The 26,498-nt window shown below is 42.7% G+C and overlaps 1 protein-coding gene across 2 annotated transcripts in view; it reads right to left on the bottom strand.

The window, feature by feature from the left end:
• The window catches only part of BTAF1 (B-TFIID TATA-box binding protein associated factor 1), a 113,750-nt gene extending 89,970 nt beyond the window's left edge, over window positions 1-23,780 (bottom strand). For both annotated transcript variants that reach the window (XM_089690290.1, XM_089690291.1), the window contains exon 1: window positions 23,416-23,780. In XM_089690290.1, the coding sequence (XP_089546416.1) occupies window positions 23,416-23,429 (14 nt within the window). In that variant the 5' untranslated portion in view covers window positions 23,430-23,780. The remainder of the gene's footprint in view (window positions 1-23,415) is intronic.
• Between the last annotated feature and the right edge of the window lie 2,718 nt (window positions 23,781-26,498).

Here is a 26,498-nt window from a genome sequence, read left to right as displayed (position 1 = left end):
GCTGTCAACTGAGAAGTGAGGAGCATACTGCTGGCTACATATCAGTATACAGCAATACATAATCATTAGAGAGGATATCAGATCAGTGAAGTGCTCACAGGTTACTTTTGTAAATATGTATTTAAGAGATCAGGCACTGGATACATGACAGCTGTTAATTGGGAAGGGAGGAGCATATTGGCAGCTACAAACCAGTATAGAGCACTACATCCATCATCAGAGGGGAGATCAATGACAGATGGAGTTTGCCCATGCCATGCAATGTATGCTATAGGGCAGTATCCCTGGGCAGGGACATGCCCAACTACCTGCTCGGCTCACCGTCCACCCTTGGCTGACAATCAGTTCCCCCAGGCTGGCCTTGGTCCCTGCTCTCCCCTGGGTGATCAGCCAGTAAACCCCCTTATGTTTATGAGCCCGAATCCCAGCCTCGCAGCTGCCATGCCCAAAAAAAGCCCCACTGGCACAGAGGAAATGAAGATGGACAGAGGATGGCCACCTCTGACCTACCGGATCCCGTGCACACCTTGCGACGGCCACCGATGCCCTCCTGCCTGGCGTGGCCTTTCTGCGCTTGATTCATCACCTCCCGCTCCCAAGTTGCGGCTCAGTCACCGGCCTCAGGATTTATGAATGAAGCTCGGAGAGGAGGCCCTGCCTACCCAGCACGTGACTCTTGCCAGGCTGCGGGCAGGGGAAGTGGGTGATAGCGGGAGAAGGGGAGCTGTGCACCTGAAGGCACGCTCCAAGCTCTCCTCAGGGTGAAATGTTCTAGACTCGGCCTGTCTCGTGCAGTGTCAGCACACACTCGCCCCCACGTTCTTTGCCCTCGCCAAATGCGAGCAGGCGATTGGAAATTTCAAGGCCAGATATAGCCCATATGTAAAGATTGGGGACTGAAAAACTGAATAGGAATATGACTAAAAATGGCTAAAAATTAGCTGTTGTCAATAAAACAATATCTATGTCAACATTTTGTCCCATGGGAGTTAAAGTTCTCATTTTGTAATCCACTTTGTTTCTAGTTGGGAGACAAGTCTGTTGGATCCTCTCCAGTGATTTTGAACCATGTCTATGCTTGTGAACTTAACTGTTGAAGGGTCTCTGTTGTGATGGTATCTATAATGTTTTGAGAGCGAATGCTCTTTGAAGCCACTTTTAATGTTATACATGTGTTCTTGGAATCGCTCTAAGCCTTCTGGTAATGTGACCTATATATGGTCTACAACGTGGGCACTCCAGAAGAAACTGCAGAAGGACTATTGCAAGTCATGAATGTAGAGATAAGAGGATTTACCTGTGGAAGAGGATATAATGGTTTCCACCTTTTTCCTTATTTTGGCAAATGATGCATTTATTGCATGGGTAGAATCCTCTCATATTTGCAAAAAGAATAGATTTAGATGGAGGGTCTACAACATTTGGAGTAATCCTATTCCTAAGAGTAGTTGCCTTCTGGAATGTGATTTCTGGTTTATCAGGTAAAACTCTGGATAGGACAGGGTCAGCTTTTAGGATTCCCCAATTCTTATAATTTTACGTTGGATTGAGGAGGTTGTTACAAAAAGGACAAAATTTACCTAGTCTTTGGTTAGTGCATTCAGATAATGGTTTCACAATTTTGTTTTTTCATAGCCTTTCCAAAAACCTCTGTTTTAATACGGTTGCTTTTGTATGGTATGTATTAATGTCTGCATAGTTTTTCCTTACCCTCATGAACTGACCTTTTGGGATGTTTGCCAACCAAGAGGGATGGTGGCAGCTGTCTGTTGGGATATAGCTGTTCCTATTAGTATTTTTAAAATATGATTCAGTAATGATATATCCACCTTGGTTTATCAGAGTTAAAAATCAAGAAAATGTATTTTAGTGCAATATGTGAAGGTAAGTTGAATATTAAGATTATTATTAAGTGTTCCAAGAAGGTTTAGTAGAGCGTTTTTTTCCCCCTTGCCATAGGAGGAGGATGTCGTCTATGTAGCATTTATAAAGTGATTACAGGCCATTTCCTAGAGTAGACCACATCCTCCTCCCACCTGGCCATGAATAAATTGGCCAGGCTGGGAGCAAATTTTGCTCCCACTGCAACACCCCTAGTCTGTAAATAAAACCTTTTGTGAAACCAAAAATAGTTTTGCATAGCAAAATCTAGTAAATTCCAAAATAAACGTTTTTGTATCGTGGGAATATTATCTGCTTTATTTAGATAGTCAATTGCAGCCATACAGTCTTCATGGTTGATATTACTATATAGTGATGCAACATCTGTGGTTACAAAGAAAGTGGTGTGCTCGGGTCTAAATTCAAAACCCTGGTTTCATTTAATACTTGCTTCGTATCCTTCAGATACAATGGTGCTGTACTCACAAGGGGTTGCAGATAATGATCAATGTATTCCCCAATTATGGAACATAAAGATCCTATTCTGCTTACTATAGGTCTTCCTGGTGGGTGTGCGGGGTTCTTGTGAATCTTGGGTAAACAGTACAAGACTGGAAGTCTAGGGGCTTTGGGGCATACTAAATTCATTTATCAAATCCTTTAGTGATTAGGGTTTTCAAAAAGCGTTATACACGGTTAACATTTTTTTTTGCAAAATGGAGTACGTATTCTTATCGTCCAGTATTTTCTGAACTTCAGCCATATAGTCGATTTTATTTAAAACCACTACACCTCCTCTGTCTGCTAGTCTTTTAACCAGATATTTTTTGTCCAACAAGGATTTTAATCCGGTTTCAATGTTATTTTGGTTATATGGACGTTTAATCCTGATTAATTCCATGTCTTTTAAAACAATTTCTTTAAAAATGTTGACATAGGAGTAGGATTGGGGGGGAGGGTTATAAAGAAAGGCATTTCTGAGATTGGATCATATTAAAATTGTGTGGCTAGGTGCAATAGGGTTGTTCATAAAAAATTTTTAAAAGATTTGTCTCACAAATTTGTGTACATAGATGTATGCTTGGAACTTGTTCAGTTTGGCTTTGGGGGCAAATTTTAGGCCCTTAACTAAAAGATTGTGATAATTCAATGCCACTCAAATTAAATATACTTTTGCCTACTTTTATAGTTAGGTAAATTTAGTCATTTTAATTTCATAATTTTTGCTATATCTCATATCATACCTTTTAAATTGATTCTATTGTGATTACATATTTGTGTATTAGATTTTAATATTTGGCAACATTGTTCTGTGCAAGTGCAAAAAAACAATATACATTGTATGCTATATTCAGAACAGACAGCCATACTTGAAATTAGTAAAGTATTTGAAGGCCTGTTAATATAGCCATTAAACCCCATTCTTTCCCGAAGAATGTATGAATTGGTTTTGAGCAGTAATTTGATCCAGGAAGATATTCCCCAGAGCTGTACAAATACCAGCCATTTCTCCAGTGTTACAGTATTCTAGACCTCAGGGAAAATGGCGACTGCGCACTTCCCTAGAAGTCTTCGGCAAGATGGTGCCCGGATAATTGCGCGCGCAATCCGGGGGCCATAAAAGGAAGAGCTTCGACGTCGGCGGGAAAGGCACTCCCCTTTTGACAACGTACATTAGTACGAAACGCATTGAGGAGCCACCACACTGCCAGATCACGGAAGTCCGGTGGCCATCTTAATTCTCCAGCTGGTGAGTAGTTTTCCACATGTCAGCAATGTTCTAAACTGCTTTTAGGTCAATGGATACTATGCGTTTCTTCTTAATAAATTTAAGATCAAATTACTACACTATAGGCACCCTACTTTCTGGCTCTGAACCGAGCTAATATTCCAGGAACCTGGGCGACATCTGGCCTTAACCATCCCAGAATCCAGGAGAGATATCCATACCAGGCTGCATTTTCATCCCTCTTTAAAGGGGACCTCTGGCTTATTCCAACATATTATACTGCGCATTTAAAATGCGCATCTGGTGAGTGTGCATTTTTACCACAACCTGCACATCACTGGAATACCAGAATAGATTAGTCCACACCTCAGAATAGAATCATGCAAAAGGACACTTTTTATTTGGGACAATAACATACATATTTTTTATTGGTTAAGAATTGGATTAACCTGTACGATTGAAATCACACACTTGTTCACTTTAATATATTTATTCATCACATCCTATACCCATTTTACAGAACATTGGTATATCTAGCACTTTATAATTTATGTTGATACTGTCGCGCTGCACTTTGCACTTATGTTTCTTTGTAGTTTTTTTTTTTAAGAAAAAAAAAAAAAAGTTTCCATTAACTCCAGGGAAAGTGAAACCTAATTCTATGAGCTACAGTGGAGAGAAAAAAAAAAAAAAAAAAAGCCGGCAATTACATTTAAAAATGTTACCACTGACTTCATATTGCAAAAAAAAAAAAAAAAATTTAAACAGAGGCATTGTTAATAAACCAAAAACTAAGTTAACCAGAGGTATTACTATATACACGTTTACATCCATATATATTTGGACACAGGCTCAATTTTAGTTTTTTTCTCAGATATTTACCAAAATGTTCAAGCTGTAGTTACAATGGATATGGGCTGAAAGTGCATACTCAGGTTTAATTTGAGGGTATGAACATCCCAATTGGAGAAAGGGTTTAGAAATTACAGCTCTTAAGAGTAGACACCCCCCCCCCCCCCATTTTCAAGGGACCAAAAGTAATTGGACAATTGAATCAAAAGCAGTTTCATGGGCAGGTGTGGGCTACTCATTATTTCTTAATTAAGCAGGTAACAAGGTCTGGAGTTGATTCTAAGTGTATTTGCATTTGGAATCTATTGATGTGAACCTACATCTTGTGTTCAAAGGAGCGGTGCATGCAAGTGAAACAGGCCATTGTAAGGCTTCAAAAATGAAACAAATCCATCAGAGAGCAGCAACATTAGGAGTGGCCAAATCAACAGTTTGGTACATTCTGAGGAAAGAAGCACACTGGTGAGCTCAGCAACATAAAAAAGGCATTGATGTCCATGGAAGAAAACAGTGGTGGATGATCATAGGATCAGCTCTATGGTAAAGAAAAACCCATTCACAACATCCAGACAAGTGAAGGACAATCTCCAGGAGGTGGGTGTATCATTGTCAAATTCTACAATCAAGAGAAGACTTCACGAGAGCAAATACAGAGGGTTCACCACAAGGTGCAAACCATTTATAAGCCTCAAAAATAGAAAAGCCAGATTAGACTTTGCCAAAACACATCTAATAGAACAGTTCCAGAAAAGCATTCTTTGGATGGATGAAACAAGATTAATCTGTACCAGAATGATTTGGAAAAGGGAAAAAAAAAAAAAAAAAAAAGTGGGGAGTAGGCTTGGAACAGCTTGTGATCCAAATCATACAACTTTATCTGTAAAACATGGTGAAGGCCGTGTGATGGCATGGCTTCCAGTGGCACTGGGTCACATGTGTTTATTGATGTGACAGAAGTAGCCGGATGAATTCTGCAGTGTTTAGAGATATACTGTCAGCCCAGATTCAGCCAAAAATGCAGCAAAGTTGATTGGATGGCACTTCACAGTACAGATGGACAATGATCCAAAACACTGCAAAAGCAACCCAGGAGCTTTTGAAGGAAAATAAGTGGAATATACTGCAATGGCTGAGTCAGTCCTGATCCCCACCCTATTGACTTTGCATTTCACATGCTGAAGGCAAAACTTAAAAAAAAAAAAAAAAAAAAAAAGAAAAGAAAGGGGGATGGCTACTGTTAAGAGCTGTAATTCCTAAACCCTTCCTCCAATTTGGATGTACATTCCCTCAAATTAAACCTGAGAGTGCACTTCCAGCCCATATCTATTATAGAACTATAGCTTGAACATGTTTTAATACCTGAAAATAAACTAAAATTGTGCCTGTGTCCAAATATATATGGACCCAACTGTATATACATACATGATTTTGCATTTCCGGGGAGGGGGCGTACACGTGCCCTGCCCGCACAGCCATTGGCGGCCTCAGCTGTCGATCACCAGGTCCTGGCCGGCGATTCCCTGCCACCACCTGGCGATCACCAAGTATCACTGATGGGGGAAGAGACCTGTATATAAAACACATCTCTCTCCTGTCAGCTCCTGCACATCGATTTGTATTGCTCTGCACACTGTAAAACAGCACACAGTTAATCCTTTGATCACCCAATGTTAACCCCTTCCTGGCCAGTGCTTCTTAGCACTGATCACTGTATTCGTGCCACTGGGGATGTCAGTGGCAGTTCCCCCATATCACAGTTTGCTGCCTTTACTAGAAAAAAAAATCAATCATTTTACATATACACTACAAAAACTTTCCTGTAAACCAATTAAAATTTACATGTACTTAGATTCTCTTTTTAGCAAAGACATCTAGCAGAATACATTTTGGCCTAAATTTATGACAAAATCTGATTTTAAATTTTTTTACTGGACAAGTCAAATATTCTCAAAATTGTCAGTCTGTTTAAAGCGAAACCCCCCCACAAAATTTTTTGGGTGCAGCACTGCATGACCGTGCAATTGTCAGGTAAAGAAACGCAGCGCCATATTGTGAAAAAATACCTGGACAGGAAGGAGGGGGTAAATCCTCAGGTGGGCAAGTGGTTAAATGAAATCATGTTATGGTCACTGCTATCCAGATGTTTTTAGATGAACAGTAATTAGCTCTGCGTGGTTTGAGATTACCAGGTCCAGCAGAGCCTCATTCTTAGTTGGGGCTTCTATGAACTGTACCATGAATTTATCTTGCAATAGGTCTATAAAAAGGTTTGCCCTTTAACTATTACTGCTGTGCCATTACTCCAGTCAGTCAATTTCCAGGTAGTTAAAAGCCCCATTATCACTGTCCCAGCCCTTGCAGCCCTTTCCATCTGTGCAACGAACAAAGTCTCCACCTCCTCATTAACACTGGGTGGCCTATAAGAAACTCCAATGATTGCCTTTGTAGTATGCACACCCATATGCTAATGTTTAAGCCTCATCACACTCTCCATCAACCAGTTCCTCCTTCACACTCATTTTGAGATCACTTCTCCCATACAGGCAGACACCACCACTTTTTCACCATCTCTCTGGAAGGCTATAGCCAGGAATATTAATGGCCCAGTCATGTGAAGTAAGCCAAGATTCAGCAATACCAATTAAATCATAATTCTCTGCATGCACCCAAGCTTCTAACTTACTTATTTTTCTTGGCAGGCTTCTGGCATTGGTGAACAAAACGCTTTAATACAAGGTCACGTTTTGCTTTTTTTTTTGTACAAACTCCAATGGTTTGTAACTTGGGAACCCATATAACTTGCCATAGCCCTCCCCCCATCCCACCCACCAATATGGACTGACCCGTCTGATCTGTCTGCCCCATTAGAACCTAAAAGTTTCCCTCGATCCTAGTTTAAATACTCCTCCAGACTTCCCATAAACCTATCCCCAAGCACAGCAGACCCCTTCCATTAAGGTGCAATCCATCTTTAGCATATAGGTTGTACCCCAATGAAGTAGGCCCAGTGCTCTTGTAGAAAGCCAAATCCTTTTATACCAGGTATTTAGCCATGCATTCAGTTTTATAATCTCCCCTGTCTTTCCTGTGTTCCACATGGCACATGCAATATTCCAGAGAATATCACCTTGGAGCCTAGTTCTTTAAATAGATTAAGGAGCCTCCACCTTCCATGTATTCTGCCATTGGTTCCAACATGGACCAAGACAGTTGCGTCATGCCCACCCCCTCCCAGCAATTTATCAGCCAGGTTCAGCACATGCCGAACTCTGGCACCAGGGAGACAGCAAGCCATTTGGTTGGGGCGAACCTGGTGACAAATTAATCTCAGTTCTCCTGATTATAGAATCCCATATTACCACTGACTGTCTAGGCATTCCTGCACTACCCTCACCATGCCTCCTAAATGGTCTGCTCTCCCTGATGTTAGGGATAGCAGTGACATCTAGGTCTTGCACCCCACATCTTCACTCAACTTGGCAAATCTGTTTGGGTGCTCAAACCCAGGGCTGGCCTTCCTTTTGAGAGCCCTTACTACTCTACACAGTAACTCATCTTCCTACTGGATGTTCCCGATTTACTTCACCATATCAATCCCATTACCCACCTGCTCAGAGAGCAGAAGACCCCTTTTAAGATTGACAGTTCTGCCCAGTGTGCAATTTGCACCTCCAGATCTCTAATGACATCTGTCGCAGCGGTATCCATCCTGAAGCCGTTGCTCCATTGTTGTATACAGGTGGCACATGACCTTCCACTTTGCAAGCACTCATTATCCCAGTTACAAATATTAGTACCAGGAAAAATCAGATGTCACTTACAGGTTAGAAGACTCCTGTTATAATCTGTTTTCAACTGTGGTTTTTAACTCCACTTAACCAAAAAAGGTCCAGCAAGCAAAGAACAGGCAAGCTCAGAGTGAGTTCTACAGAAAGTAATACCTGGAGCACCTGTGACCAATCAACCCCTCCCCTTAGACTGAAGGAAGGAAAGGGAAAAAAAAAAAAAAAAACTCAAACAAAAAAGTAAAAAACCAAAAATAAACATGGTTAGAGCGACTCTCACTTTGTTTATGCAACTTTGTGGCTGCTTAAATGGTAAACCATTTGTTAGGAACAAATTCATTGTGGTTATAGTAGAAACTACACAACTTGGTAGAGCACATTCCTGAAGCTACTTACAAAGTAAAGCAAATAAATTACAGTACAGTGTCGAACACCAAAAATAAAATATATTTTAATCGATCCAGTGTATATAAATCTAAAAAAATAAACCTATTAAAGGCTTACTGTCCTTCCAGTGCAATATCTGTACCAAAACACTAAACACATGGGGGGGGGGCACACCACACCTGTAGTTTTGATGGGGTCCCTTAACAGTAGCCTTGGACAGGAAATAAAAAAAAAAAAAAATTATACAAGTGTTTACTGTCACTCATTTTCTTTCAGCCAGCCCCCCCCCCCCCATTTTGTGCATAATCCTGCCAACACCTCCTCCAGTCCTAGGGTTGCAACACCCTAGTAGTACAGGAAGTATCAGGATTACAAAACACTTCCCTCTCCATAACATAGGGGAGATGTTCTTCACAGGGCCATACTGGATTTCTAGTAGGATCAAGAACCATTCCCCCCACACTTTGAACACATTCAGTGGGTTATTTAACAGACAAACAGCAAATAAGAGAAGCTCTTTGTTGTAATATTTGTCTTGATAGCAGTCTACTGTAACACCTGGTACAAAAAGCACCCAGACTAGGAAATAACGGGCCAGCACTAGAAGAAAGGAGATGCTCCAATCAGCAGGTTTCACATAATCAGTGGAGGTCTTTGCTGTGCTGTCTTGAAGAGATTGTGTAGCGTTACCATCCTGAGGACATCCCTAGAGCTTCCCTCCATATAGCCAGGCAACAGGTATTTCCCAGACTTGCATACAAAAGACAGTGACAAGTCCATGAACTTGGTTTTGTTGTTTTATTAGGGGATTTCAACTTTGATAGGGTAAAAAAGGGATTATGGGATACCTAATTTTTTATTTTTTTTCCACCTAAGCCAAAAGGGGGACACTTCACTCCTATGTACAAATCAGATCCTTTGTTTTCCTGAAAGCTGGCAGTCATTGTGGATCAATAGCAGCTGCCCCTTATGGGTGAGGAACTAGCAGCCCCCTCAAAAATCACTTCACATCTTGTAACTACATGTATCCGCCTGAGCCAGCCCGAGCCCAGCCTAGAGGCAACAGTCGGTCCCCCCTCCCTCAGACCTTGGGGAGCCCTCCAAAACACCGACAGTCTCCTCAGCACTGCATCTTCCACCCGACTCCTGTCAGCCTGACCATATTTATAGGCCAGTCCACCACTCTACCAGGGCCTCCAAACCTGGAATTGGTCGGACACACCATGAATATGCAGATTAGGTCTCTACCCCTCCATATCGACCTCTGGAAGCTCTATGGTCCTCCAGAGGAGGCGACAGGGCCACAGCCTTTAGAGTCATCCGGCTGACCTGCAAGAACCCAACTTAAGTCACATGATCCACACAACTACGAGTCACACAATGATTTTGACTATTCTAGTAGCCCACTAGAGTGCTACAATTGGAATCACGAAATTGGCCGAACATTAAATCCTTTTGGCAGGTAAATTCTCATAATATACACTTTTTCCCCTCCAACAGTAGATCTAGCTCCTTGCCAAAAGCTTGTCTTTAAGTCAGCCATACATGTATCAAAATTTAGTCAGTTCTCCAGCAACCAGAAAAATTTTGATCCCCCCCCCCTCCAGACAACTATTTGGTGAGGCTGCAGTCTGGAAAGGAAAAAAATTGGAGCAGGTTTCTCCTGTTATGTTGCAAATCTTATCTGCTGGGAATCTCATTAAACAGTGGGCTCTCATAATTCCATCCATATAAAACATCCAAAAACAAATGAGATCTCCAAGTTGCAAAAATTCTCTTTACTTCAAGTGCATCTTCATTAAAAATAATAAATCAGCGCAACTGCAGTTTCAAGCAGAACACTGCTCTTCATCAAGCTACAATTGTAATGCTAGACATCATAAGATCACTATATACCTAAACAGGGTGTGGTTGTACAGGTGCATCTCATCTACACCACTGTAGCATTACTCATTAGAAAATACCTTGAGCCCTGGTTCACACTGATGCGGTGTGGAATTCGCAGCGTTTTCAGTGTGATTTCCACACATCACAAATCGCACCCTGTTCATTGGAACCGACACAGGTGTATATTAAGTTAAACACCCTGACATTAGTCCACAAAACGCGGTACCAAATCAGATAGGTGTGAATACCTATGCGATCCAATTGCAAACCAAAAAAAAAAAAAAAAAAGTCTTGCACTTTTGGGTGCAGTGCGAATAGCGTCATACAAATCACATGTGATTTGTACAGGAATGTGGTGCGATTCCTGTGCGAATCACATGGGATTTAAAGCACCGCTGTAGTGTGAACCTAGGCTTATATAACAAAATTTCTTGTGTTACAGCATATTAAAACCAACCTACTGTAATTCCAACTATACAAAACCTGAAGAATTAACAATCACCATAAATCCAAATAGATACAGAAAATCTATGATTTCACCCCATTCAATTTCTAATGAATCTGAAAGAAAATCATGGACAAACTGTCAATATAATTATACTACAAGAACAAATACAAGGCATAATCCCCATTCAAACCAAAAAAAGGGTGCAGAGAATGGAGCCGCTTGATCCACCATACCTCCCTTTGTTTTAAAGGGAAAAAAAAAAAAAAAAAAAAAAATATCTGTCTCCACCGCTTTCTTTTTACCTCTTCCAAAATCATAAATTGGAAATCTGCGTCCTTATGATCATATTCCATAAAATGTTTGGAAACTGGCAAGCTGGGCCGTGTACCATGAATGGAGGATTACCAGGATGAAAAATATCTATCTATATCTCTCCATCTCATCAAATTACACTATATGCAGTTGAGACAGAAGGGTAACACCCATTTCTCTTACTGCCCAAAAAGGTTTTAACGTTACCTCACTTTATCTAAAACCAGAATATACCAAATACATACTGTTTTATTCCTGTGGAAAAATTTAGCACAGGTAGTTTTTAAAAATCATTGTCAGGATAGGACCATTGTAATAAGTGCCAATCTTTTTCTAGAATTTTAAACCCATCCACACTATGAATATGGTAGTGCATAGAGAAAGGTAGGCATTTATTTTGCAGTCTCTTATCTCTATTACGGTTCTGTGTTCATGCTGGGGATTCAACTTCTCAAGTTCCTGTTGTACAAGATGTTCTTAATAACCTCCATTTTTAAATTTCTGGAACATCTGGGGGGGGGGGGTGAAAACTATCAAAATAACAAAAGCCAATTTCAATCTATCGGTTTAACTTAAATCTGATTCTCTTTCCATTCTCAAATGTCCATTAAGGGGGGGGTTGGGGAGAAAAAAACCGCACCACCACCCACATGACACTGCTTTACCCCCAATACACGTTGAACTTTATAATCATCCACTGAAAGAATTGAAACTGGCGCAATGTTTTACATAAATCATCCATGTTCATAATCATGCATATGATTGTAATGCATGATTTGCTACTGAAGCAAAAGAAATACAACTATTTAACAAAGATGGAATTGCAACCATCTCACAGAAACGTCAATGCCATCCACAGAAGTTAACACCGACAGGAGCATCTTCTGATAAAGAGTTGAAGAAAATCATTATGCAAGTTCACTGCAGTTAGATAAGTAGAAAGCCAAACTAGGCAAGAACACACTTGCCCCCACCATAATTTCCACTCGCCATTGGTGAGCGGAAATGTCAAGCCCTGTGTTAGGGAACAAGTTCAGTTGTGCTCAAAAGTTTGCATTCCCTTGGAGAATTGGTAATATACAGCATGTGTGAATGAGCAGGCAAAACATTTCATATTAAACTGTGGGTCATAACAGAATGGCAATCATAAAACAACAAACAAAGGAAATGACCCTGTTCAAAAGTCTGCGTACTACTAGTGCTGAATACAGTGTATCGGCCCCTTTAGCATCAATGACCGTGTGCAGTCTTTTTTGTAAGTGGTCTATGAGACCCCGAATTCTTGCAGGTGGTATAGTTGCCCATTCACCTTGTCAAAATGCCTCAAGGTCATACAAAGTCTTTGGTCATCTTCCATGAACTGCACATTTGAGATCTCTCCAGAGTGTCACGCTGATATTAAGGTCAGGAGCCAGATGGCCACTCCAGAACCTTTACCTTTTTCTGCTGTAACCATGGGGAGGATCAACTTGGCCTTGGTCATTGTTGTACTGGAAAGTCCAAGATAGTCTCATGCGCAGCTTTTGTGCAGAAGAATGCAAAAATTGGCTGCCAGCATTTTCTGATAACATGCTGCATTCATCTTGCCAAGATGAATGCAGCACACCCACACACCCAAAATATCAGCGAGTCACCTTCATACTTCACAGCAGGGATGGGATTCTTGTCGCTATAGGCCTCCTTGACCCTTCCCCAAACATAGCACTTATGGTTTTGGTCATAAAGTTTTGATCTCATCACTCCAGATTACAGTGTGCCAGAAGTTGAGGCATGTCAAGGCATTTGTGGGCATATTGTAAATGGGTAAAAGGCTTCTAGCAATTTGACCATACAGCTCATTTTTGTTCACATATTGTCATATTTTGCCCTTTGAAACAGCCACACCGTCTTATTCTAGAGCAGCCTGTACTTCTCCTGAGGTTACCTGTGGGTTTCACTTTGTATCCCAAAACAATTCTTTTGGCAGTTGTGGTTGCAGTCTATTGGTCTACTTGACCTTGGCATCAAGACATACCCAAATTTTCCAATTCTTAATAAAGTGATTACCCCCCTAGCGGTCTGATTATGTCAGTATTTGTGCTCAAAAGCAGTACTTTTTTGCATGGAAATATGCATTTTTTTATTGTAGGCCTGTAATTTTTTGGAATAACTCACTGAAATCTGTCCGAACAAAAAAGTCTAGTAAACATCCCGGGTATGTTAAAATTTGAAATACGAAATCATAAATTCTAATTTAATAAATAATCAAATAAATAAAAATTTAATTCAATATAATCAAACCAAAAATCCTGAAATTTGAAATATAGCACCAAGTTCGCACAATCGTTTTCAGTGTCTGATGACGAATTATCACTCAATTCTGCAAGTGGTTCTAATTTACTATCGCTGTTCTCTACCTGGTCTAAAACCGCTTTTGACCTAAAAGGGGCGCTTTTTGGACACCATGGACTTCTCAGTTTCCAGGCAAAAAGAACAGTAAAAATGCAGGCAGGGCACAGGACAAAATGTGAAATGGTTTGATACAGTAATGTTTTACTATGTGATTTTAGTGTATTTAGTGAATGTCACTTTCACATTTTTAAATGTCCCTGACAGGAGGAGGAGCCAGGAGAGCCTGTGAGGGACCAGAGAAGAGAAGGATCCAGGCTGCTCTGGGCAAAACTACTGCATACAGTAAGTATAGACTTTTTTTTTTAAAAAAACAAAACATGAACATTTAGAAAAATTGCTTTAAGGCCCCAGAATTGCCACAATACTGCCCAATTTCAAAGTTCTTTGCTAAAACACCACGTGTTCAGGTGCCATTAATTTTATTGTCACCTAAAACAGCGGTTTGGGCACGATATATCAAGCTGCAGTTGTGGTGCACCGCATACACTGTGTGCACAAATATTAGGCAAGTGAATATTTTGACCAAATCATTTTTATGTATATTATCCAACTCCAAGCTGTATAAACCTGAATACTTAATGGATTTACGCATAATCAGGTGATGTGTACACTTGTGTAATGAGAGAAGGTGTGGCCTAAGGAGATGAATACCTATATCAAGGTGTACATAATTGGGCAGCTTTTCCTCAGGCAAAATGAGCCAAAAGAGATTTAACTTACTCTGAAAAGTCAAAAGTTGTAAAAAAAAAAACAAAAACCCCACACACCTCAGGAATGCAGCACTATTGAAATTGCCAAGATACTGGGGCGTGATCACAGAACCAAGCTACCAGGAACCCATTATCTACCGGTGCTGTCATTTTCCAGAGCTGCAACCTACCTGGAGTGCCCAGAAGTACAAAGTGATCAGTGCTCAGAGACATGGCCAAGGTATAGAAGGCTGAAAACCAGACCACCACTGAACAAGACAAGTTAAAATGTCAAGACAGGACCAAAAAAAAAAAATATATAACAGATAGATTTTTCAACAGTTTTATGGACTGATGAGAGTGACTTGACAGACCAGATGGATGAGCCCATGGCTGGATCAGTAACAGGAACAGAGCTCCACTTGACTCAGATGCCAGCCAGGTGGAGGTGGGGGTACTGGCATGGGATGATATTAAAGATGAGCTAATTGGACCTTTCAGGTTGAAGATGGACTCAAAATCCACTCCCAAACCTACTGCCAGTTTTTAGAAGACACTTTCTTCAAGCCGTGGTACAGGAAAGTCCGCATCTTTGAAGAAGAGCATGATATTTATGAAGGACAATGCTCCACTGAATACATCAAAGTACTCCACTGTGTGGCTAGCCAGTGAAGGCCTTAAAGATATGACATGGCCCCCTTCCTCATCTGACCTAAACCCTACTGAGAACTTGTGGGCCCTTCAACGGGAGATTTACAGAGAATGAAAACAGTAAACCTTTCTGAACAGTGTCTGGGAGGCTGCGGTTGCTGCTGCACAAAAAGTTGTTCATTAGATCAAGAAACAGACTCCATGAATGGAAGGCTTAGGACATATTGAAAATAAGGGTGGCTATTTTGGTCAGATTTTTTTTAATGGAATGTCAGATATGTTTTTGTAAGTTTTGTATTAATCTGTGAAAGAAAGTGAGGTGGGAAACGTTTGTTTATTTAGTTGCATAATAATTCTGCACACAAATAGTTGCCTGATAATTGTGCTCACATATTCTCCCAAGAAAGCCAAAACATCACTGTTACCTTCTTAAATATTCAGGTTTGAGGTTTAACATTTGATTGACAGAACACTGTAGTTCAATAATGAAACTAAAAAAAAACCCACACACAACTTGCCTAATAGTTGCACACATAGTGCAGATTGCTATAGTAAATCCACTACAGAAAGTATGTTCTAGTGCTGTAACCATCTAGTTACCACCCTGACAATATAGCAATTGTCAAACCTCAGCACCCGAGGGCACTGGTGGTTTCCCTGTACTTGTCTGCCACTTCAGACAAGCAGAGCCGAGCTGCCTACATTGTTCAAGAGGTTCACGGAATATCACAATTAAAACAGAATTCCAGGCAAAAAGCGTTTTGTACCAGGTAACAGGGCTGTGCCTGCACTGACCAGGTTTCTTCTTTGCATATCTGTCCAGGTGCTGCACCAGCCAGTTCTGCTTACATGGCCACAATGCCTTCTAGACCCTCTGCCAGATATGCCTGTTTAATTGCCTGCCTTAGCCACCTAGCCAAGGTGAGTCTAGAGGCCTTACAACCTTTTCTTGCCCTTGAAAATACAAAAGGGGAATTGGACTCGCTAATATATTTAGTCCTATCTAATTAAAGAATACACCTCGACATCCAACGTGTGAAGTTTTCTTTCCTGGTCACGCGAAGGATTAGAACAAAACGTTGGCAATTTCTTGGCCCCAATGAAAACTCGAGGCCATCTTAGGTAAAAAGGCCTGGCCCGTCCTGAACATCACCCTTTCTGAAAAAATATGGAGGAAAGGGGCCCTGACAGAAAGGGCTTCCAACTCACTCACCCTCGTTGCTGTGGTAATAGCTACCAGAAATATACTGTCTTAAGGGTCAAATTTCTCAGAGAACCTGAATCCAAAAGGTTCAAACAGGGAACCTGTCAACACTGAATACAGTCGTCAGATCCCATTTAGGAAATGTCCGCTCCCTCACCAGCTTCTGTCTGGTCACGGACTTAAAAAAAAAAAAAAAAAAAAAACCCACACACCTCATCACAAGCTTGTCCTTGGCCAAGGGTGACTCCAAAAATTCGCTAAGCGCTCAGACCTCACACTTTAGTGTACTCACTGCTAGCCCTTTGTCTAGAGCAGCCTGCAGGAATTCCAGGGCTGACACTAAACTTTGCACTTCTGAGAAAGTTTGGACACCACCTGGTAAAACGTTTCCAAACCTTAAGGTAGATTGAAGGGGTCTCCTCTTTCCTACTATTTAAGAGATACTACCCTAGCAGACCTGAACTCTCAGAACTGCCAGCAGCAGCAAGACTAGAGGGAAAGTGCAACACAGGGGAAGGCTCCACCGTTGCATTAGTGCATCCACCACCACTGCCCTACCCCAAAGGATTATGGAAAAGAATACCGGGACCTTGGCATTCTGACCTGACACGAATAGGTCTATGGACAGAGTCCCCCATTTCTCTTTGGTGACCTGGTAAACCTCCTGGCTGAGCACCCACTCAGATTCCCTCAGCTGCCTCCTGCTGAGAAAGTCTGCACCTGGTTCAGATCCCCCTTCAGGTGGATGGTGGCTAGAGGCTACACTGGCCTCAGCCCAGCTCCAAGGCAAGGTACCCACAGGGCTCTACTCTGTGTTCCTCCCTGTCTGTTGACATTCGCCACGACAGAGGAGTTGTCTGAAAGCACCCGTACATGTTGTCCCTGCAGCGGCACCTGGAAAGTAGAGAAGGCCCACATCACTGTTTTCAGTTCCTTCCAGTTTGAGGATCTGCCCAACTCTTCTGGTAGCCAAGAGCCCTGCGCCACGAACCCCTCCAGGTGAGCTCCCCAACCTTGGGCACTTGCGTCTGTTGTGACTTCCCTGGAGATGGGAACGGCCCACAACAGCCCCTGAGCCAAGCTGGCTGATCTCCAAAAAGTGTCATCTCCACCCAGGAGGGAACCTGTACCAAGAAGTCTAGAGACTACTGATGGCGATCCTAGAGGTCCAGAATGAACAGCTGGAGGTAGCCCTGCCCACTGCACCGCATGGATGGCCGAGGTCAAAAGACCCAACGCCGACATGGTTTCTGAGGGACATGGCCTGACTCTCTAGGAACTGCCAGATTCTCCTGTTAAACTTCAGAAAACCTTCCTACCCCAGGCGAAAATTCTAAAGAGTAGAATCCAGTTTGTAACCTGGGTACACGATCCTTTAAGCTGGGACCAAATTTGACTTGACCAAGTTTAGAAGACAACCTAAACTCCAGGTGCCTCATCACTAGGTCTACGTCCTGTTTCAGCGGTTTCTCTGAATCTGAAAGGAGATCGTCCAGGTATGACACCAAAAAGACCCTCCCCAGAGACACCAGGGCTTCAGCCATGACTTGTGAATATTCTGGGTGAGGACAAAAGTCCAAAAAGCAAGGCTTGGAACGGAAGGTGGACTATTCCCCTTGGGCCCCACACTACCAAGTGGAGGAATGTCTGAAAAGGTTCCACGATTGGGATGTGTAAGTAGGCATCTCTTAAATCTATTGAGGCCAGAAAGCAATTCAGGGGAAGAAGAGACCCAATCGAAATTATGGAATCCATACAAAACCTCTTGTATTTTATGGACTGGTTCAGAGGTCTGAGGTTCAGAATCAGCCTGTACTTTGAAGGGGAACCTTCGAGGCCTCCAAGCTCTCTATGCCAGGATACGGAGCACTGCCCAGACTAAAAACACCACTATACTACTGTATTCCTCCGAGTGGTTCATCTCCTAAACTTATGTGAGGTGTCACTTCAGCTACCTTCAGGGAGTTTAATAAGCAAGGCAGGCCAAGGACAAAGTGCTTATGTGTGACCCAGTATTCATTACAACAAACAATTTTTCAGAAAACAAAAAGGTTAACAAATACAGTTCCCACAACAAGGTTACCGTACAAGACATGATACAAGCAAGTGGAAGATACATATATTCCTAGCCAACTAATGCCCCCACTGCTATGCACAGTAATCTAAACATATGAATGCTGGAAGGAAAAACAGCAATAGGTGCAGCTCCTACAGAGTCATCTGCAGTCTGCAGCAAATGCTCATTTGGCAGCTGAACATATCTGAGGACAGCATGCATACTCCCTACTGATTAACCCCATTATATGAAGAAGCATGAAAAATACACTACTGACAAGCTCTGTAACAAACAGAAAGGACCATCAATAAGCCAGCATCCTTGCCACAACTCATCCAGGAGTTTACAGTGCCAAGTAAGGTACTACAAGGAACATACAGATTAAGCATTTTAAGAGAAAGAAGATCTGCTTGCATATAACTAGAATAGCTGAAAACGGTTTTCTACAGTTCACACAATCTTCTGTTGCCAACTCCCCATAACAACGCCCTGTGCTTAACTCTGCTCCTGGGTGCAGAGCTTACAAATCTCTAGAGACAGTTGTTTTCCCAATGTTGGCAATGTATCAACTTTGATGTCTGCTTTACAGATGAAACAAGTGTCAGCTAAGGCCTGACACCCAAATCAACCATGTTTATGATGAGCATGCTGTATTTATGTAATTTGCCCAGCAGTCACCAAGTGTAAGAGTGCTAAACCAAGGGCTGGTCAATGAGACCAATGTGACCAAATTCTCACACTTGCAATTAAAAGTTGACCAACTGGAAATGCTGCAATTTGAGTGCCTTTCTTTATCTTGTCAGGATCTGTGTGCTTTAGGCCACATGCAACTTGGCGTTCAACCCTGTAATTCCAAACCCAGGGCTTTTGTGCACCCAGAAGGCACAGGTGCAGTGTCCAGCTCCATTGCCTGCAACCTGTCAGTTCAACAGGCTGAAATTTCACATCTGGATGCTGTACCAAGTGCTGCTAGTGTCCAGGGGGCATATGCCAGAAACACAGAACACCAGGCATGTGTCCATAAAAGAAAAGTAACACTTGGCACAGTGTCCAAATGCAGCATATTTTAGCCAATCAGAAAGAAATGTTGCACTTGTTCCTCCTGGGCGCACTAAGATGGGATTGGATGCACAGAAGCTAAATGCCCAGGATGTATGTGGCCCTCGGGTCCATACCAAAGTCATCAGGTTTACTGCTCTACTAGAATATGCCTTGCAACCATAGCAGAGATCATAAAATAAACCCCAACATGCACCAAAAAACTCCCCAAAACGAGAAAAAAAACAAAAACAAAACAATGGGTGCAGGAGATCTGATGAGAAATCCTCCTGTAACTGAAGCAAGGAATCTCTTGAACCACAGAGCCTAAAAACCAAAAAGTCGGTCAATGGAATCTGGGACAAAAGTGAAGTGGTCGTCAGTGACAACCAAATTCCATGGAGTCAATGATGGCTATCAAGAGCAACCAACCTACAATTTACTTTGTTCCAGTTCTAATAAAATCAACTTATTTGCCCCCCCTCCCCATTTCCTTTTAATCTCACTGCTGAATTACTGCAATAGACAGCCTCACTGGCCAATAGTAAGGCTCTGAAGAAAGGAATGGGCTAGGCCGGGCACCCATACAGGCTGCTTTGTTTTGGTGTCTGCATCCACCTCAAACTGCATGCAGACAGCCTATAGAAATGTATGTAGACAACAGCTGCATGTCAGTTTGACAGCAGTGCAGAGGTAGCTGCATCGTTGTCAAATTTTAACATGTGGCGTTGTTTCTATGCAGCCGCTGATCCTGCATCCATTTCATTGTGCTGCCTGCATGCATGCAGCTCAGGGCAGATACAAACAAAAACAAAGGCAGCTTGTACATAGGAGTGCCAACATCAATCTGAGTAAAGCCTAAAAAGGGGGAATTCCATGGCTTCTTAAAATCGATCATCCCGGAAAAGAAAAATGTACCTTGGCCTGCCTCACCACTGTTGCCTGACAAAGCTGGGCACTAGATATGACATGAGAATGCACTCTAATGTGGCTGGAGTGCAAACTTGCAGAATTTCAAACTCCCATCTTGGCATAAAAGCACAGTAAAGCAGCTTTCACACCGGCACACTGCGATTTGGCTACAGCATGGGTGCAGTAAATTGTACCCGTGGTATCCAGGTGGGTTACTTGCAGTTTCCCATTGATTCCATTAGGTCCCTTGTTTGTGGCGTGTTTTTCGAAAGCGCACCAAAAGTCCTGCATGCTACATCTTTGGAGTGCCATCAGAAAACACACCAAAAATGTATAGATAGTCTATGGGAAAACTCAAGTAACCTGCATGAAAACAGCAGGTACAGTGCACTGCACTTCAAGTAGTTTTGGAGGCTGGCACATGTGTATACGTTTTTTTTTCTTTTTTTAAACGATGATCTGTTTGTACATACCTTTTTTTCAAGCTACACTTCATGGGGATTGGGAAGGGGGTGGGGATTAGAAGGGCAGGTCTGCTTTAATGTACATCACAGCACTCAGGCAAGAAGGGCAGACTATTTAAAAAAAAAAAAAAAAAAAAAAAAAAAAACCCTTTACAAACAAGCACCTCCCCAGCAGATTCTAGCAACTGATCCAGGTACTACAGGCTGATCCCCAAAAGGCGAGTCTTTTTCAGTGCTGCAAAACCAGCAACTACTCTGCAGATCATCCAAGCCAATCAGAGGTAGAAACCCTTTCCTGTGGACTTTAGCCACAGTAAATTTAGGAAAAGTATCCTATTCTATGGATAAGCAAAGACAAAAAGCGGTTTCCACCAAAACCATGAAGAGTGCAAATGTATAGGGACAACCATGATCCTTACAGAGTCACATATATTGAGTATTATAAGATGGCGATTTATATTCCATTTTGTCTCATCAGAGATGCTTAAAGTTTACTGCAAATGAAATATCTAGATTGTAACTGTGCCAGGAGGCTTGTGTAACATTTTAGGTGGAGTGTCTGTCTAGGTCCTTTAATGTGGTCTGTTGCGATTTGATAAGGAAGAAAAAGAAACAATTATGGAAATGGAATACAGTGAGGGAGGACACTATCTTCCCATAAACATATATGCAACAATAAATATAAATGCGGAGCCTTAACTCATCTGAAGGCAATTATTCAAGTTTCCTTTCCCACTTGCCAACCGCGCTATAGCCGAATGATGGCTACAGCATGGTTGTCCAGTTCTGGGAGGGTGAAATATGACGTCCTCCCAGAACATACCCTTCCACGCGCCCACGGCACTCTCTGTGATCTGTGTCCTATGGTCACAGGATGAGGTAAAAGGCCAATCACAGAGGCCTTTTACCACGTGATCAACGGTGTCCAATGACACAGCAGATCACAATTTTAATACAGTTGCCGGTTATCGGCAGCACTTTACTCATGCTGTCACAGCGTGAGGAAAGTACTATCAATAACTGGCAAATGACAGAGGACATCTGCACCGATCATCAGTGCCCTGATGATCAGTGCCCATCATGGCAGCATATCAGTGCATCATCATCAGTGCAGCATCATCAATGCCCACCAGTGCCACCTCAGTGCAGCCTATCCTTGCCACCTCATCAACGCACATCAGTGAAGGAAAAAAATTACCTGTTTGCAAAATTTTATATAGAAGCAAAGACAAAACATTTTTTGCCCAAATTTTTTGCTCGTTTGTTTATAGTGTAAAAAATAAAAACACCCAGTCGCGATTAAATACCACCAAAAGAAAGCTCTGCGTGAAAAAAAGTCATATGGGTACAATGTTGCATGACTGCGCTACTGTCAAAGTGCAACAGCACTGAAAGATGAAAAATTAGCCTGGGCACAAGGGGGTAAAAGTGCCTGCTAGGCAAGTGGTTAAAAATAGAGGAACTTGAGCAGGAGGTACATTCTTCCCTATACACAAAAGCAGTAACCATAGCAAATACTCAAAATCACTTTGTATTTTCTTTAGTAAAGTGACATTGGATCCCTGTGGGTTACTGCTCTGTGCAGTTCTGTGTGGCACAATTAAAGGTTCCAGGACTTCTCTCCCTGCAGGTACAACAGCCCATTCAAATTAATGAACAGCTGTACCAGCAACGTGCGCAGCCACATAATACACGTGAACCTAGGCTCAGTGGGACTGGATCTCCTTATGAAAATGACATGTAAGGTGCAGAAGAGCAAATGAGGTCTACTTGCTGGTTTTACAGGTAGATTCTGAGTGGGTTTGGATCACAAAAACTTCAATCCCAACCTTACCATTAAACCGCTCCAGCATGAATCAGACTGAAGTAGGAGCCTAATGGTCACCCATGGTAACCAATCAGAATCCCTGCACAGATCCGGAACACGGATAATATTTATAAATTGTATTTTATGCACACTGGACAGTTTGCCATCGCTTCTAGAAACTTCCTCCCAGCAGCGACATTTTGGCAGAAAACAAATAAATGCTTGACCCCTGTAAAGTGTCTAAACATGCTGCAACACTAGATACATTTAGTGTTTGAGCATTAATTCATTTCAATAGCAAGAATTATTCTGGCCAATAAAATGAAATAACGCACAAGCGCTTGACGCACCTAAATGCTTCACATGCGTATACACGCCTCAAGTGTTTTCCTGCCAGAACATCACTGCTAGGAGGAAAGGAGTCTAGGAGATAGCAAAAAGTTCAGTGTGAATGAGGCCTACTTATAATAAATAACCTGTCATCACTAAAATCCTCCTGAATGAATCATTTTTGAAAACTGAAGTAAAAGTCTGACGACCCACAGCAACCAATCAGAATCCCTGAACAGATCCAGAAAACCGATAATGATGATGTCTGTCCTGCTGCTGCAGCCACCTGTAATTTGTGGCCCTGAAGGGTCTGATCCACTCAGGCTGGAGCACAGGTGACACTGTTGCCAGGGGCAACCACTCAGCAGTGCTGGGTTGCCAGGGGTAACATCAGCACTTGTTTCCATAATGGGGCCTCAGTGTGAGTCAGATCCCCCCCTGCAGGGAATGTGGAGCTCCAAGTATCAGTCAGCCCCGGCTAGGCTCACTGGCACTTGTAGTTCGCCATCAGGAAAGCCCCCACCCTCCATGTGGGCCAGCTGACCCCGGCCGATCTTCGTATACACAGCCACAGGGCCCCCCGCATACCAACCTGGACACGGCCATGACGGGCCTCTTCCCCTCGGGGGCCACACACACCGGGCTGGATAGTGGGTGAGGAGGGCCAGGAAGAAGCCGGGGCCTAAATTGCAGGCTGAGATCCGCCTCTGTCTTCACCTCAGCCCGCACCTCCAGCGCTCGGGCCCCCGCCTAAGGCGCGCTCATATTCCCCGGCCGCCCTTGCTCCTCAGCTCTCCTCTCGGGCGCCGCCGATCACTCCTCAGGGCCACAGCGGAAGCAAGAGCGGATTATAGGCGATAATTCACCGTGGCCGCGGAGGAGCCAGATGCCTGGCTTTATATGAGGAGCCATCTTGTATTTATTCCTTCCACCATGCTAGCCGCCGTCTGATTGGTTACATGGGCGGCCGGCGTCCAATCAGCGGCGCCCTCACACAGAGGCCCTGGCTCCGGATTGACAGGGATTCCACGATCGGGCTGGCAGAGGGAGGGGGCGTGTCCAGGCGGAGGGGAGGGGGAGGAGGGAGGAAGGAGACAGAGTGATGATGACATACTGTATGTGGAGTGAGGAGAGGATGAGGGCAGTGTGAGGAACAATACAGGAGGAGGACACTCCAATCTCTCTTCACATTCTGCATATACACAGGAATGAAGGATACCATACATACATGTACATACACTCATTCAATACTTTCCCAGCACCTTGCAGTAAGACCATGCAATAGTTTCTCAGCCATAGGTCCAGAAAAATGCAACTGTGTAAAGTTAAATGTGTACAAATAAAACTTTATGCGTAGGTAATGCTCACGGGTCGCCATGTTTGTGCCCACCCATACCTGCCAGCGGTCCCTCCTTCAGAAGAATATTTTCTTGTCAGGCCGCTATACAAGTGGCTGTTCACATACATTGAGGAGACCGACAATGTCTGCACTGGAAGAATCAGGTCACTGCTAGGACACACAGAAAACAAACGCTTTCTCTGTGTCCTGTTCACACGGCATTGCAGATAACATTCAGACATGCTGCATTTTATTGCAGAGCTCAGGAAGGCACGGCATGTCGCTGTACAGCAGCACGATGCCCCAAGATGAATGAATGATGAATGAATGAAGTGACTCTTTGTGCAATTCAAATAAAGTTCCTACAAAAGAAAACAAAGCCTTGGAATGAGATAAAACACTGCCCTCTACTGCCGGATTACTGCAGCCAGAACGGTGCCCTTCAGACTAGACTGCTAAGGTCCCAATTGACATGAATGGGACTGCTTGCATGCGGATGCATGGAACGCCTGTGTATCCCATGGGGGCAAAAACAGCCCTTTACATGGGTGTGAGCTTCACTATGCTCCTGAGAATGAGGTCTAACACAGGCTGCCTGCACGCAGCTCCACATGCATCGACAAACAGCTCTTGCATGCTGTACAGGCCTCTGCACCTGTGTGTAGGAGCCCCATCAGAGGAGATTCACCTCTCTGTATTAGTGACCACGGTCATCTAGACAGAAAGTGAGGGAAATCCACAATGTTACAGTTGTCCCCAGAATAAGGCCAGTTCACACTACATGCCTTTCAGTTGCTTCTTTCCTGCATCCAAAACACACAGAAAGAAGGTTATCTGGTTGTCAATGTCATATTCACATCAGTGCTTGCAGTTCCAGTGCATTCCAGTTGCAGAAAAAAAGTAGAACAGGCTGCATTTGTTCTGAACAGAACTGTACTGGAACGTGGTAAAACGCATAAAAATCACACTGGAACGCACCACAAACACACTGGAATGCACATGTCCCTATTTAAATTTAAGAAAAGAGGGAAAAAATGCTTTGGAACGCATCCAAAATGCACTGGAACGTGCCAAAAATGCATCTAAACCGCGCATGCAAAAACGTATCTGGAACACATCTGGACTGCATTTCTATAGCGTGAACCGGCCCTGAAGGGAAATCTAATGGGGTCACATGGTCTAGGGACAACCCTCTGGCCATACATGCTTCTATACCAAAAAGAGAAAAAACTGCACCAAGCGCACAACCTAGGTGTCCATGAAATGGGTCTAAAAGAGGATGAAGCTGATGAATGGGGAATCCCCCCAGAAACATGTCCCTCCTATTCAGCACCTCCGACGTATGACATCACCCTGGTGGGCGTGTTTACATCTGTCACTCCTCCGCACAGAGCAGAGTGAACTCCAGTCTGGCCAGGCTTTTCCCGGGATACCTGTGCATCTATGCAAACTGAGCGGCAATGTTGGCATTGGCTGTATTGATTACACGTCTTCTCTTTCATTGTGTCTGTATTAAGGGCCAGTTCACACCATGAATCACATAGGAGCATGTTGTGTGTTCCTGCGCAATTCACATGCGATCTGGGTGCAGTGAATGGGCTGAAATTGCGCTTGACTGCACCAAAAGTAGTGTATTCACTACTTTATAAAATGCACAGGAACCGGATTGCATAAAATATATCTAAAAAACCTTTTGTGCCGCTACTAGAAAAGATGGGACTATTGGGACAGCAGCACACACCTGGCTATACCACTGGCAAAAAACAACAAACAGAAAACTGATGTTGTGCCAATCACAATAATTCCACAGACATGCCAAGACAAATAATGAGATGAGAAGACAATATATAATACACCATAACATAAACAGTAAATGGAAGGAATATGGGAGTAAAGGAAAAGGTGAAATAATAAAGGTCCAAAATGAGGACCAAAAAGTGTAACAGACGATAAACCGTGACCGTGGGTAAAACACACAGAAATTATCAGGGAAAAATAAAATATTAACTAAATCACAGTAACTGTGGGACACATGAGTCAGTCATAACATAAATGAAATAACGTGAATACAACTATTGAGCAAGTGGAGCAGAATGTGAAAAATACAAAATGAAGTGCTTAAATATTAAAAGTGGACAAACCACTTATCACAGAAGAATGACAATAACAATGCACAGTGAGGCCAAAATGTGTGACCATGCGACTAAAGGGTCATAACACAATGTGCATCAAAAGGCCATGTGACATAAAATGACTAATAAATGACCATATAAATGCCATTAATAAATGTGGCAAACATATATAGAGTGCAACTAGTATATAACAGAAAATGGTGA

This window comes from Staurois parvus, unplaced genomic scaffold (assembly GCF_062004578.1).
Source record: "Staurois parvus isolate SC_StPar_1 unplaced genomic scaffold, SC_StPar_1.0 ptg000525l, whole genome shotgun sequence".
NCBI lineage: Eukaryota > Metazoa > Chordata > Amphibia > Anura > Ranidae > Staurois > Staurois parvus.
This window is presented reverse-complemented; position numbering and strand designations above follow the sequence as displayed.